The 15661-nt window shown below is 43.9% G+C and overlaps 1 protein-coding gene across 5 annotated transcripts in view; it reads right to left on the bottom strand.

Annotated features, from left to right (window-relative positions):
- The window catches only part of ERCC6L2 (ERCC excision repair 6 like 2), a 55589-nt gene extending 40169 nt beyond the window's left edge, over positions 1-15420 (bottom strand). The window contains exons 1-8 of one of the 5 annotated variants that reach the window (XM_081930372.1): positions 15274-15420; positions 11347-11407; positions 10723-11147; positions 8096-8215; positions 6820-7013; positions 4892-5053; positions 4300-4507; positions 2245-2385 (exon numbers count right to left, since the gene is read on the bottom strand). In XM_081930372.1, coding sequence (XP_081786498.1) covers positions 2245-2385; positions 4300-4507; positions 4892-5053; positions 6820-7013; positions 8096-8215; positions 10723-11147; positions 11347-11365 — 1269 coding nt within the window. In that variant the 5' untranslated portion in view covers positions 11366-11407; positions 15274-15420. Of the gene's footprint in view, positions 1-2244; positions 2386-4299; positions 4508-4891; positions 5054-6819; positions 7014-8095; positions 8216-10722; positions 11148-11346; positions 11408-15096 lie in introns of all 5 variants that reach the window. The other 4 variants (XM_081930371.1, XM_081930373.1, XM_081930374.1 and 1 more) reach the window with 4 other exon arrangements.
- Positions 15421-15661: the final 241 nt, after the last annotated feature.

Raw genomic sequence — 15661 nt, 5'->3', positions numbered from 1 at the left:
CCCTTAACCCCACGTGAAACAAAGGCTCAATGTGCCTGAAACACCAAGTCTCGGTTCAGAAACTGGAAGCCTGCTCAGCAGACTCCCTCCCTCATTTTTATCAGCAGGTTTGCCATGACACCTAAATGGGCAACCAATGATTGTTGTTGTTGGTTGTTTAGTCGTCTAGTCGTGTCCGAAACTTCGTGACCCCCTGGACCAGAGCACGCCAGGCACTTCTGTCTTCCACTGCCTCCTGCAGTTTAGTCAAACTCATGCTGGTAGCTTCGAGAACACTGTCCAACCATCTCGTCCTCTGTCGTCCCCTTCTCCTTGTGCCCTCCATCTTTTCCAACATCAGGGTCTTTTCCAGGGAGTCTTTTCTTCTCATGAGGTGGCCAAAGTATTGGAGCCTCAGCTTCACGATCTGTCCTTCCAGTGAGCACTCAGGGCTGATTTCCTTAAGAATGGATAGGTTTGATCTTCTTGCAGTCCATGGGACTCTCAAGAGTCTCCTCCAGCACCAGAATTCAAAAGCATCAGTTCTTCGGCAATCAGCCTTCTTTATGGTCCAGCTCTCACTTCCATACATCACTACTGGGAACACCATAGCTTTTACTATATGGACCTTTTGTTGGCAAGGTGATGTCTCTGCTTTTTAACATGTACTTTTAACATGCTTTTTAACATGTACCGATGATTAGTACCTCCCTTCTAAACTAGAATTTGAAGCGATGGTTTCCAAACCCACTTCAAGCCATGGGTCGAGGCACCAACCACATTCTGTCAAAGTGGATGTCTGCAAGCTATGGACTAAGAAAGCCAGGAAGTTGAGAAGCAGTGGAAAGAGCTCCTGAGCCCACCAAACTATTCTCAGCTGGCAAACCATAATTTGGCATTATGTCTGATTTGAGCCTAAGCACATGCAACTGCTTTTGAACATTATGACCCCTAGTTCCCCTACCTCACGCCCCACATTGCTGCTTCCTACACCATTCCATTTATGCCTTATATGTGTAACTAATAATGGCGACATTCACTTGTAACCAGCCAATCCACACTTGGATCTGAAGAAGCAGGGCTCCAATGTAAACCTGTAAAACTTTATGTGGTATCAAAAATTAAGTCTGAAAGGGTGTTCCTGAATACTTTAAATGCCAAACCTAAGACCAGCAATGGAGGAAGCCGCCCCTATGGGCGCCTAGGGTGGCGCGCCCAGGGGTGGAGTGAGCCGCCCATAGGGGTGGGGCAAACCACGGGGCCTCCAAGGAATCTGCCTGTCTCCTCCTACTCAGCTGCCCTACAGCTGGGGGGGAGGCAGCGGGCGGACCGTTTGGGCAGCGTGGAGCCTGCGCATGCCCAAGCGACCGCGTGAGAGATACGTGGCTCGGGCACGCTGCAGGCCCCACGTGCCACCTGGCATTTTGTCACACACACCCCAGTGGTGCCACCCAGTGAGGACTGCACCCATCGCACCCCCCTTCCTCCACCCCTGCCTAAGACTAAAAGTCTAACAACAAAAACATCATGTTTTGGCTATTTAATGATGACTTTTTGAGTAACTCGACCTCAGTGCTTATGAAATCCAAATAGAAAGAAGAAAAGTGAGTGGTAAAAGAAAGTACAGTGGTACCTCGGGTTACATACGCTTCAGGTTACAGACTCCGCTAACCCAGAAATAGTGCTTCAGGTTAAGAACTTTGCTTCAGGATAAGAACAGAAATCGTGCTCCGGCGGCACGAGGCCCCATTAGTTAAAGTGGTGCTTCTGGTTAAGTACAGTTTCAGGTTAAGAACCGACCTCCGGAACGAATTAAGTACTTAACCCGAGGTACCACTGTACAGTCATACCTCGGGTTAAATATGCTTCAGGTTGAGCATTTTCAGGTTGCGTTCCGCGGTGACCCGGAAGTAACAGAATGGGTTACTTCAGGGTTTCACCGCTCACGTATGCGCACTCAAAATGACGTCACGTGCATGCGCAGAACCAGCAAATCATGACCCGTGCACACGCAGACGAGTTTTACATTCTGCTCGGGTTGCGAACTGGGCTCCGGAACGGATCTCGTTCACAACCAGAGGTAACACTGTACTGGGAATCCAAAAACCTAGACTGCCAGAGGAGTAAATGAGTTTTATTCCACGTTGTATCCATCGTCTGTGCCCCACTTTCAGATCCATGAAAAATCGGCATGGAAGCAGAGTGCGCCAGTTGCACATTGAGAGGGAACTTGGCAATACAATCAAACCTGTCCAAACATCTTACTTTGTAGCAGCAATATTTCCTTTTGCGGCCACTGTCGCAGCTGCACGGCTCCCCCGCTCGCAGCACCAACTGCACATCCTCTGTCTCCAGCACAGTCTTATACACAGCTCTCTGGAACTCGGTCAGAGAACAATAAACCATCTGGCAGGATAAAATGCAAAACGGGGGGAAGAAAACACCACAAATAAAAATGTTAAGCTATTGTGAACAATTGCAAGAAGATAATGATCGTGTAAGGCACAGCCCAACTCAATGTGATGTTTCATTGTTGTTGCAATGTTGTAAACTTTAGCACCATATAAAGGGGGGGTGTCATTGGCTAATATCTTAGATTTAAATGACACAATCTGTCACGAATATGAAAGTTAAATTGCGGCAATCCTTCTCAATCTGCAACCAGTACGTGCAGGAGGGGAAAGGACTCAAAATGCATCAGTGTAAGGCTGCAAAGATTTCGAAGCTCTTAAAAGATCTATTTTGCCATTTCCTGGTGCATACTATTGCAGAACACTAATGCAGACAAAGGGGATAAAGGGAAACAGCCAGCTCTTTAGATATCCATTGACATTCTGAATTGCTGATGTAGGAGGGAGGGGCTCTGTACAGTGGTATGACAAACCTTATCCTTCCTCTCAAAGACCATGGGTGGCATCTCCATGACATCTTTTGGCCTCAACCAGCAGGATGCAGAAATCCCAAGATCCCTCCTGAATTTAGGCCACCCACAAAGCAGCAGCACCACGCTGTGCTATAATAATCCAAAAGTATCTCGAACATATACTCACATTATCAAGAGAATGAAATGAAATGAAAGCTGCAAGATTAAAGGCAACCGAGTGGCATTGCTGTTAATCTTCTCTTTAGAAAGCCCAGTTTAGACTGTATTATTACAGGCTTTGGATAAAAGGTAGGTATAAATAAGGAAGGAAAAGCAGCAGACAAATGTGCATCTTTATTAAAAGTATGTGTGATTGTGTATTCTCTAAAATGTACTCTTATGCTCAGCGTACAAGGCAAGACAAGTGAAATGCATGCACTCTTTCACGAGGGTGATGCCAAGCCCAGGCAGTCTTTTTCCATTTAACAATTCAATTAGGTTTTTACATGCATTTATCAGAAGAAAAGAAAGTATGAGAGCAAAAAGCCTCTCACTAGTCTTTTAAATGAATACATCTTCAGAACTCCGGACCATTAACAATTTTTTGCATGGGAACTGAAGACATTAAGCTTGCAGACTGAGCTATGGGGGTTATTTGGGCTTGTAATTACAAATTCTGGACAAAATATGAAAGGTTAGATGTGAAAAATCATTTGTCTGCGGAAAGTCCTATATTGAGAAAAACTGCTAATGACAAAACAATATTGCTTAACAGCAGTATTTGATCCTTTCCTTACACTGACTCACAATACCAAAATTACTAGAAAAAAACATTTTAGCAATCAAGGAGACAATTCAGTCCTTCTCTAGACCCATTCATGCCTACGTATTTGCAGAGCACTGCTAACAGCAAATGGATTTCCCATAACTGCACCTGACAGCCCCACCAGCCCCAGTCCAGTGCACAAACACAGCTGCACATGTGCATTCCCACATGCAAAAGACAGAGTGGATCTCCCACCCACCCCAGATGTCTACAAGGTAAGGTAAAGGACCCCTGACAGTTAAGTCCAGTCGCAAACGACTCTGGGGTTGCGGCACTCATCTCGTTTTACTGGCCGAGGGAACCAACGTTTGTCTGTAGACAGTTTTTTCCAGGTCATGTGGCCAGCATGACTAAGCCGCTTCTGGCGAAACCAGAGCAGCACACAGAAACGCTGTTTACCTTCCCATCGGAGCGGTACCCATTTATCTACTTGCACTTTGACGTGCTTTCGAACTGCTAGGTTGGCAGGAGCTGGGACCGAGCAACGGGAGCTCACCCCGTCGTGGGGATTCGAACCACCGACCTTCCGATCGGCAAGCCCAAGGCTCAGTGGTTTACACCACAGCGCCAAATTTCATTAAATCCACATTGAAAAGCTATAGACAAATTTATTGTAGCTGATCGTTCTTACTCTGTCCTCCTTCTTGGGCAACTGATCATTTATAAGAGCTTTTGTACGCCTTAAGAAGTAGCGAGATATTTTCTGAGCTAGCCTCTTCATTGCTTTTCGACCTGTTGCTAGTTCTCTTTTGGTTGCAGTGTGCCTCTGACCATGTTCTACTGGATCAGAAAATTCCTTCTTGAATCGTGCTTCGTTACCCAAAAGTCCCGGGACAGCCCTAAGAGACAGGAAAAAATCAGTAGACATATTGTCATTCTTGTTGTGACCTCCTGCTTTGATTTCTTGTGTGTTACTCCAGCACTCACATATCCAGTAGGATTCTACAGCCAAAGATCCAGATTCTCTGTCTGCTGTTGTGTTCCAGCTGCTGGCTAACTAAATTCCCATGCATACTTTTAAATATGTCCATTTTCTAGGTACCCGAGGATGTACCCCTAAGACGGACTGAAATGTAATATTGGAGCATTTATAATACTGGTCTTGCCATAACTAAAACACTGTGCAAAAACACTATCTGTGCATGTAGATAAATAATAGAATGGCATCAACAGTGAATCAGCATTCAACCTATACTTGCAAGCTTCACTTTTCTTGTGCTTACCAGTCCATGACACACCAAAGTTCCTTCATGTTGTTCTGCAGAATCGTCCCAGTAAGTCCCAATCGAACCTTGCACTTTAGCGCCTTCATGGTCTGGGTTATTTGCGATTTCGGATTCTTGATTCTATGCACTTCATCTACAATGACAGCCGACCACTCTAAGCTGGGAAAACAACCAGAAATTATGAGAGTCTCCCTAAATCCTCCAAATATATTATTTCATAAGCTCTTGCCAATGAGGTTTCCCATATTATGCAAAACAATGACACTCAAGACTGAACTTTCCATGGTTCTGGGAGAATGAGAGTACAGAGTATCAAAACAAAAAAAGGGTTTTCAAAAAAAATACATCAAGTTTTTTAAAAAATGTAGCTGAAAAGTTTATAAAGAACATTTCAAAGCACTCCCTCCCATCTATGCTCCATATTACATCTTTGTCATGGCTCAAGCCCCAAATACCTGAAAGGCCATCACTTTCCCTACAAACCTCCTCTGGTGCTTGGCTGTTCCACCACCCTCAGAAATTTGGTGGTAATAAATTATACGGATGACGATGACAACCCCCCAAACCCAGCCCCTCATACAAGCTTGAAGAAGAAACAGATAAGGGGAAAATACAGGCCATTCCACTCATGCGAGTCAACCTCTCCCCTGAGCCGCCTTGTCCTGTGGACATAGCTTGCTTGGTTTTCTCAGAGAGAAGCACCCATTGACATCCCCTCCAGCACAGATGTCAGTACTGACAGAACTGGACAGGGGCCTTTTAAGTCAGCATTGTCCATGCCTCAGGGAACTGGTGCCAAGTGCAGTATAGTTCTTGCAAGCTTGCAGAACACCTAATATGGTCTTAGCTCAGCCAGCAGGGCCCATTTGGAGATGCCCAGGGACCTGGCTTGATCAGCGAGACCTGGCTTGTCTTTCCCTGGGAAGAGATAGATAGATGATAGATAGATAATTTATTTGCTCGCTTGCCACCCATCTGACCGGGTTGTGCCAACTGATTGTGACCAGACATTCCTGCTTATTTTAGCTTCAGAGCTACAGAGAAATTCTTGACACTCCTTACAAACAGCAAGTGAAAAGAACTGATTTCTGTATTAGGGAGAAAGGGTTTATCTTTGAAGGGAGACGGGGAGAGAAACTGAATATAACTTTCAGCTGGGATTTTGTAATTATCCAAAGAAGTCCATAACAGCCATAACTTAACAGCTACAGGCAGGGCTAGATAACATTTGATCGCACCAATTAGGAATGACTTAGAACTGATGGCCGGGAGATTAAACCAAGTACAATACATTATTTGCCATCCAGCAAGAATCCATTTCAGTGTGATTCATACTTTAGGGTAAAAATTAGGGTTGGTGCTCAGTCTACTGAATAAAGTTTTCAAAATTACATGAAGAAACAGGGCTAGCATTTAATAAAAGCGCTAAATGTTTCACATTTCAGAAATATCACGGTTTTATTGCATTACTGAAGCTTGCCTAGAGTGAGAGTGGTGTTTTTGGCTACAGCCCTTTTCCCTACACCCTCCCACTGACTGGTGGTTGCAAAAATGTTCCCTGCCCCAGACTTCATCAAATGTCACTCGTTGCAATTAAAAAACTCTAGAGAAGTATTTCTCCACTCCAAGCAGAAATTTGACCGTTTCCCCTTTGCGCATATATTTCTGCAATGCAGCTGAAGACATTTTCATTCTCCTATGCATGTTTAATTGGAAATTAAGTCCCACAGTTTGCAATGGAACCACTGACAACTTGTGTGCATAGGATTACAGCCACAATATATATGCTCAATGCATTTTCTCTTATTTCTCCCAAAGGTTTCAAGCATTCAGTGTCCTGGGTTTGCAAGAGTACCTTTAGGATGTAACAACAACAACCCCACACTCATTGTCTGCAGTAGAGGTAATTTTTAGAATTGTGTTACCTGTTAAGGTCATCCAAACAAAGGCGAAGGGTTTCATATGTTGTTAGTGCAACTTCACATTTCCCCTGCTTGATTCGACTCATTTCATAGTCCTTTCTATTGCCATGCAGAACTATCACCTTGAAATAGCCCCAGGTATCCAATTCATCTTTCCAATTATACAGGACAGAAAGGGGTGCCACAATCAGGAAAGGCTGGAAAGAAGAATGTGATGTGGTTTCTGAACCAGATACAAAGTGCTGAATACATACAAGCTGCGTCTGAGTACAAAACCCCCACACTGTTAATATTCTTATGCTATCCTATACTTTACAGCTGCCTGGGCACAGCACAGTGAGAGGAACCCAGAAAAAAAGGTCCTTCAAGCTCATTAAGACCCAGCCAGAAGAGTTTCTTTCAATGTAGCCACCATCTTGTTTCTATGGCAAGTTTATGTAACTTGAATTCCTTGAGGCCTGAAGCAGCCCATATGGAGGCCTGCCAGTTGACGGAACACCCCTCTCCCCATTTTTGCTCAGGACCATGCAAGTTCTAAGCATGCCTACTTGGAGCAAACCTGGAAAATGCCCAAGACGAGGGGAAGAACAGATGGCAAGGGAATGCCAACAGTCGAAGAGTATCAGCCAAGATCAGGTGACAAGCAAAGTTTGAGAGAAGACTCTTTGTGGTGATGGAGGTGGAATACTCAAAATCCACTGCTTATAATTTATATCAACCCTCTCAAAGCAGGGAAGGAAGATCTGTCTGCGTCCTGTTGCCAAGCACCTAGGGATTTTAACACAGCTGACTAAGAAAGAGGTAGGACCTAAAGGTAGGCCAGGAAGCAGAACCTAGAAGTGTCATGGTGAAGGCAAGCCCAACTACGGGTGAGAAGTACAGAGGCAAGAAGGTGGAAGCATCCCCCTGTATATTAATGGGGAAGTGAAACATATCCCCCCTTCAGCTGCTTGTTAGGAACCAAGAGCCCACTTAAATTATCTGAAGCCTGTTTAGATTGCGTAGGCTTTATTGGGGTCACAAAAAAATGTTTTCCAGGCAAGCTAATTATTCTCCAAGCTACTGGAAGAGTCAGCAAATGGTCCTTCAATTATCACAGGAGTTGAAGAAGCCTATGGATCAGAGTTCTCCATGCCACCAACAACCACCACTACATTCTATAACATATTGCGGGGGTCACGCTATGTAACTGTGGTCCATAGAACCTCACATACATAAAGCATAACTCCATTTAAAAATGGTTTGTATTGTTGTATCTTCAAGATGCCCCTAAGCTTACTTTCTTTGGAGCAGATGGCTTGTCTTTTTTCATAGTTCTTCGCAAAAATTCAGGCATGTTATTTTCAATATCTGCACGTGTCCCCTTTTTGTGCAGCACTGCGGCCAGAAAGGAAATAACCTAGAAAGAAACGCAAGTTGAAGTGTTTAAGAGAAAATAATAACCAAATTGCACTCCGAACAAAACTCTGATGCACAGCGGAAGATTACATAGCTCTGTTCGCATATCGAAAGGACTGTGGGAACAAGTATGAATTTGATGATGGTTCAACTGGTGAAATGGCCTTTTCCACAAACAAGCAGTTAAGATTCACAACAAATGGGAAAGATAGTTTGCTAAGACTTGTTTTCTCAGAACTCATATAGATACACTGCCTCAGGACTCCAAAAACAAGGAATCTCAACAGAACCTCAGCCAGCCCCACTGCTGCAACTAAATACAGCATCCCACAGCTAAGCAAGGAAAGGGACCCAAAACACTCTTCATCTGTCACAGAGTCTCCAGCTCTCAAGATGAGGAAACATGTGCCAACTAGCCCTTCCTAAAATGTGCGGGTTGCATAAAGGAGAGTCCTCCTGACAACAAATGCAAGTAATTTGTGCTGGCAAGTGTAACAGGGAGTCCAACCTCTTCTGCCAGGAGAATCTCACTTCTTTTATTGATACACAAGACTCATTCTTCCTGGGCAGAATCAGAGCCAGGGCATCTGGAGCCACCAGAGGTCCAGTTCTAATGCAAGTCCTAAGATGGAAGGGGCAGCATATAAATAAAGGGTAGCAAACGGTAGCCCTCCAGATGGTGTATTGCAAAACACCTATCATCCTTGACTCTTGGCCACACTGGCTGGGGTGGATAGGAGCTAGAACCCAAAAATAGATCGAGCATCACAGATTCCCCATCCTTGCTATAAAGAGAACCATGTAGGCACAGAAAATGACCCGTATAAGTGAATTTGCAGCACTTGCTTTGATTTCACTAATTTAGTTACATGCAATGATGCTCTTAGCTTGTTGTAGAATTAAAAGTCAATATTACTTTAATCACATTCACAAAGTAGTCCTGCTTAAACCAGAATTTTACTGTTCAGCTAGGTGACCAGGATGGAAAAAAAACAGGCAAGTTTAAAATATTCATCCATTAACCAGCTTTATCATTTCTTCTTGTAAATGTAATATCCCATGCCAGCCTTGGTTTGGATTCAGCTTGGTTTTTTGTCTCATGAAGTTTTATTTTATTTGGGTAATGTGGATAAAATTCCATGAAAAATACTTTTAAAAAGAAAAGAAAATATTCGTCCACATATCCGCTTCCAGCTTACAATGAAATTCAAACTGTTGTGAAAAAGATGCTTCTAATTGGATTCCTGGTTCTCATCATGAACCACTGCTATTATCAAGTATAATGACACACAAAATAGGTGGCAAGCCATGCATGGAAACTTTTTTTTAAAAAAAGAGAAAGTGGTAAATTATGGAAAGAAGCTGTAGAATAAAACCAGTCTGGAGTTTAATCCCTGGATGTCTCACACAGCAGAGTGCTATTTCATCCTTGGAGTGAAAGAATGAATTGCCATTCTGAGAAAATAATGTTGCAGGCTTCCTTCCCCACGCTGACAAGAAAGCATTTTTACAGTCTATCTTTCCTCACATACTGTCATTTTGCAATCAGTGGTATATACCAGTGTCTGGGAAAGAGTGTAATAAAATTCCCCAACAGGCAATATAAAAAAAGCAAGAGGAAATCAGCCTTGTTTTTAAAAGGAAGCGTAGAGACTGTATACTCATGATCACTGTCTTAAGTTATTTCCCACTTTGTGACAATTCTGGAAAATTAAAGACCTCACTCCAGTCTCACCATCTGTTTGCCTTCCGGGTTTATCAAATATCATGGTCAGGACAGAAGAATGGACTCCCAACTTTCTCATTAATATCATTAGCTTAATTCTTTCTAGAGGGTTTTTTTTTAAAAAAAAACCTGAAGCATCTAAAGGCCTCACAACTGAGGAGAGAAAAACTGGGGGAGAAACGTGGCTGTGGCTTACTAAGTTTCGTTTTGTTAATTATCTAATTATGAAACCTAGGTATAAATATTATCAAAGCAGCTACAGACAAACACAATACTAAGAAGCAGAACAAATCAAGGGGCAGGAGAAATTTAGTTGTCCTCACAAGTTCATGCAATGGGCTTTTCGCCCCTGTCCTCCCCCTCTGGAGAGGAAAGGGTGATCGTTCCACCTGACAAGCTGCAATACTTGGCACAGACTAAACACAATGTTGAATTTCACCAAAGGGAGGTGGACAGGCAAAGGCATAGCTGAGATGCTAAGGGTCAGGTGTAAAGGCTTGGCAAGGTATGAAGGAGGGGGAGTTGACAAAAGGTTAAGCGGGCTTGATGAGCAGAGCAAACAGAGATGGCAGCCCCTAGCAAAAACTTAGAACCACTAAAAGCAGGAAACAACAATCATTCAAATGACTGGCAACTCAACAGAATTTGTGAGTTCCCAATATCATCACGAGCACAAATCATCATGAACACGAGAGACCCTCGCAAAATTCAGCCAATTCTTTACTCTGCTCCAGACATCAACACATTTTTGTCCTTAGAATAGCAGAGAGGAGGTAAGATACCTGTACAGTTTTTCCAAGGCCCATGTCATCTCCAAGAATGCACCCGTTACCACAAACAGCGTGTCCATATAAAAACAGGGCCCCTTTTCTTTGATAATCACGTAGATATCTATTAATTGTATATGGGATCCGATCTCCATCCTTAGACAACTCATAGTCAACTGCAGATGAGGGAAATCTTCTGCCAGGGAAATGAGGCTTCTCCAAATCTTCGTCATCAAATATTAAGTTCTTCGGGGCATATTTACTGGTTTTGATGCTACAGAGTTTTGCTACTAGTATTTTCTTTCCTTGAGAGCCCCTAAAAGATACAACTGCAAAGGAATTCCCATTCTCATCTGTTTCCAAGGATGTTATTGTGGCTTCACAAAGCTTCTCATTTTCAGGAAAAGGAGCAAGGCATTTATCTCCAACATGCCATCTGCCTGTTAAAAATCACATACAACAAAAATAAGTGTTTCAACCTGAATGAAATTCAGTGGCGTGTACTTAATTAAATTATATTCTTTTTTTTCCTGAATAAGACCACATAAAATTGGGATGCAAACTGTTTTAAATTAGTCCTGCAAAAATCAAGATGCATCCTAACACTGTTCTCTTCAAGGTAACAGAAAAATCACCCACCTGCCAAATCGTCACACATTCTTAGTTATAGATAAGCACGGATCCCCAAATACCTATAAAACTGAAAGGAAGGAAAGAAACAAGCATAAGCAAAAAGTAAGTATTAACAAGATAAGAGGTAAGTATCATTAACAGACATTTCGAACATACAATTAACCTCCATAAAGGAACACCCGAAACAAATGCTATCATAACATAATGTCCCGAATAATGACATCTCCATGCTGGAAAAAATAAGAAGAAGAGTTTGAATTTGATATCCCGCTTTATCACTACCCTAAGGAGTCTCAAAGCAGCTAACAATCTCCTTTCCCTTCCTTCCCCACAACAAACACTCTGTGAGGTGAGTGGGGCTGAGAGACTTCAAGAAGTGTGACTGGCCCAAGGTCACCCAGCAGCTGCATGTGGAGGAGTGGGGAATCGAACCTGGTTCACCAGATTACAAAACTACCGCTCTTAACCACTAAACCAGCCAACTGTACTTTTCACTTCAGGGGAGGGGAAAAACTGTGTCCCTCAAGATGTTGTTGGGCTCCAGTTGCCATGAGCCCCAGCCAGTATGGCCAGCAGATCTGCTCCACTTCCCAGTGGAGAGAAGTTGCAGCGGACCGTGTGGCCACCCACTCCCCACCGGGGGATCCCGGCTATGTCAGAGCCCAGCCAGCCAATCCGCTGGCTGGAGGGGCTTGGCCGGGTCTGTTTAAATCCTTCCTCTTTGGCTCGCTTCCTCAATCACCCACCCTCCCTCCCTATTTTGCAGGTTTTAGGCACTGGCCTTGCTATGGACCTCGGTTGGTCGCCGTTGAGGGGCCTGGTAGGAATTTTTCCACTTGGCAAATTGGCACGGGCCACTTGGTTTCCGCCTACCTCGTAGCAATCGTCACAACTTTGTTAGGGTTGCGGTTAGGCATTGTTTGACCTTGTGATGGGGGAAGTGTGGCCATCACCTGCCCCTCCAAGCTTAAGGGTACTCTGTTAAAGGAATCCGGGGGTATTGATCTTGTCCAAAGCCCGGGTCAGGGGCTAGGGCCATGACACAACCGGGAACACCAGGGGGAGCTCGAGATAGTCTGTATTGACAGGGCTCCTCCATCCGGTGGTTTACCCTTACCAGATTTCCTGCACATTGGGCAGGAGTCAGATATAGTCAGGTCCAATCAATGCCTAAGCCAATACTGCTCACATTCTGTAATTCAATAAAGTTGTGGCCAAATTTGCCCAATAACATAAACCTAATATCCATGTCCTTGTGTGTGTTATTTCCCAATGAGGGGGTGGCTGTGGGGTCTTGACACGCAATCAACAGCTGTAGTCGAGCATCTTCTGCAGGGTTTCGGGTTAGTCATCCAGGCTTTAGGAGATCTCAGGTGAGGCATCATATCAAGCTAAGAGACCAGCCCTTCTTCTCCTACATCCCTATAAGAGGGAGTAAGTGCTCTGCACTTAGGACAAAAAGTCTCCCCCTCAATTATAATTATAATTATATTTTTTAAAAAGGTGACAAGCATTGCTGAAGTGGGGTTCTTCATGAAATACCAATCTGCAGGAAATCAGTATAAAATGCTGACAGTTTGATGCCCTGAAAAGGGACTTTGGCCCAGGTAAGCGTGCAGTGAGCTGCAGCCTAAACATCTCTTGAGAAAGGGGCTAGTGTGTGACTAAACCGACTCAATTACAGTGGTACCTCGGGTTAAGTACTTAATTCGTTCTGGAGATCCGTTCTTAACCTGAAACTGTTCTTAACCTGAAGCACCACTTTAGCTAATGGGGCCTCCCACTGCCGCTGCACCGCTGGAGCACGATTTCTGTTCTCATCCCGAAGCAAAGTTCTTAACCCGAGGTAATATTTCTGGGTTAGCGGCGTCTGTAGCCTGAAGTGTCTGTAACCCGAGGTACCACTGTATCAGCAAGCAGCAGGTGGCAGGAAAGAGAGCAGAAACTGAAAACTATTATTTGTTTATTGGTATTTATAGGCCGCTCATTAACCACATCCTCTGGACAGTAAATGTAAGAACGTAAGAAGAGTCTGCTGGATCAAGCAAACAGCATCCTGTTCTCACAGTGGCCAACCAGATGCCTGTAAAAAACTCTCAGGCAGGACCCGAACACAAGACCACTCTCGTCTTCTGCGGTTTCCAGCAACTGGCATTCAGCAGCATTAGTGTAGTCGTCATGGCTTGTAGCCACCAATAGCCTCCATGAGCTTATCTAACCCTCTTTTGATGCTATCCAAGCTGGTGGCTATCACTGCGTTTTGCGGGAGCAAGTTCCAAAGTTCACCTATGTGCTGTGTGAAGTGCTTTCTTTTATCTGTTCTGAACCAATAGAGCCATGGGCATAGCCAGGGGGCAGGGGGAGGCAGCTGCCCCCATCAAATAAATAAATAAAAAGACTTAACTAAAAGTAGAAATAATCATAATATTTGAAACTGAAATGTTTGTTGAAGTCACTTGGATGACGTTGTGGCACATTCTAGCGAGGCAACTGGCAACCCGACTGAGTGATGGACTATGGTACACCATGTGGAAGGAGAAGAAACTCAGCAAAGAGCAGTTGAAAGAGCTGGACATAGCAGATCTAGTAAAAGAGGCAGAAATCCTTTATCCTATCACGGAAAAGGTTCTGCTCATCTCTCTTGCTCAGCCATGCTCCCCTTGTACCCTAGAACAGTCATTCGGTACATTGCGGAGAGTATAAACCTGGCTAAGGGTGATGATGGCAGGGGAGCGTCTCCATGGGTAATGCTTACTGAGTGCGCACACAAAAACCACATTTGGGGGGAAGGAGGAATTGGAGAAGGAAATGCAGAGAAGCATTTCAGCAAATCCAAGGGGGAAAATGAAAAAGAAAATAAGATGAGAAAAGGCGTGTTCTTTGTAATTTTGCAAAATATACTTGTTAACTTTGGGAAAGGTACTCCCTGGTGTTACTTTTTATTTTATTTTTTGACTTCCGAATCTGCTAGACATAGCAGGATAACAGGTGGGTATCCTAACCCCTCCCCCAAACATAAATCCTAGCTATGTCCATGAATACGACATGAAAGAAGGGTAAGGCTTGCGCTTACAACACCCCTGACCACGCTGAAAATGCAACTGAAATGCAGCAACCTCTGGAGGGCCACAGATTCCCCAGCAACCCTGACATCAGGTTAGAGTGGCCTCAGCCCAAGAACACACACAAAGGCAATGCAGGAGACCCTTCTTCTAAGCCAGCATTAAGATCCACAAGATAATATCACCAGGACAACTATCTGTAAACAAATAGTAAGCATCCTTACTATTGGCAAAAGAAGCCTCTTTCCCAAATCAGTTTTATCTTAATCAACAGCAAACACAGTAAATAAAGAGTTCACTTGTCAGTGGTTCAGTGCTCATTTCTTCTCTTTCCAAAATATATTTTATCTTGAACAAACGCAGTAAATAAAGAGTCCACTTGTGATATACCAGTGGTTCAGTGTTCGGACTTTGTTCCGGTAAACCGACGTTTCGTTGCTAAATACCTTTAGTCATTGAGCTGTCAAAATCTACTGTAACAGAACTGCACCGAATTAACAAGGAAAACTAAATCAAAAAATAGGCTGAGAAAGCATAGTTAAGGCATAACTTTGTAGTGTAAACGATACACAAGAGAAGATGGTATGTAAGCGGATTAAATGTATAAAGGTGAGACAATAACTAGTCTATTTGCACATACCTAGTTCCTACCTCCCAGTCCCACTCATACAAAAAAATCTCTGTAGAAACTTACCTGTCCCCATCTGCATGTTTCCTTCGGGGAGGAGCACAGAAAGAGGACGACGTCCTTCAGTTTGTTAAATCTCCTTAGGAAACATGGTCAGGGCTCACAAACCTAAGCCTATTTGGGAAAGAAACTACTTTTGCCATTTTCAATGGACGTTTATTGTTTATTTACAGGTGACATTACCTGTAAACAACATTTCAGATATTTGCTGATATTATCTTGGTGTCGACTGCAGTAGTCAGCCCTGTTCACTGTTTTAGTATTAAGATGTAGGCAGGAATAACTGGAATTAAAGGGCACTTCCGGGCTGGGCAAAAGCCCCGAACTCACGTGCCGCAACTTCTGCCACTTCCGGGGTTTCAAAGCTGCCCTATTTCGAAGCGAGCAGCAAGGTCTCGCGAGATCCAGCCGTGGTCTCGCGGGATCCGGGTCTCCACAGAGCATCTCCTCTCAGGATGAAATCGCCCTAGACTTAAAAAGTGCAGAGTTGCCCGCCCGGCCTCAGAGTCTATGGTTGTTATCCGTGCTCCATTTCCCCTTCCTTGTCTCACCCTCGCTTGTCGGCGCCTAA

The sequence above is a fragment of the Podarcis melisellensis genome (assembly GCF_964234715.1).
Source record: "Podarcis melisellensis genome assembly, chromosome: 11".
NCBI lineage: Eukaryota > Metazoa > Chordata > Lepidosauria > Squamata > Lacertidae > Podarcis > Podarcis melisellensis.
The sequence above is the reverse complement of the archived record's forward strand: the minus strand, read 5'-3'. Positions and strand labels throughout refer to the sequence as shown.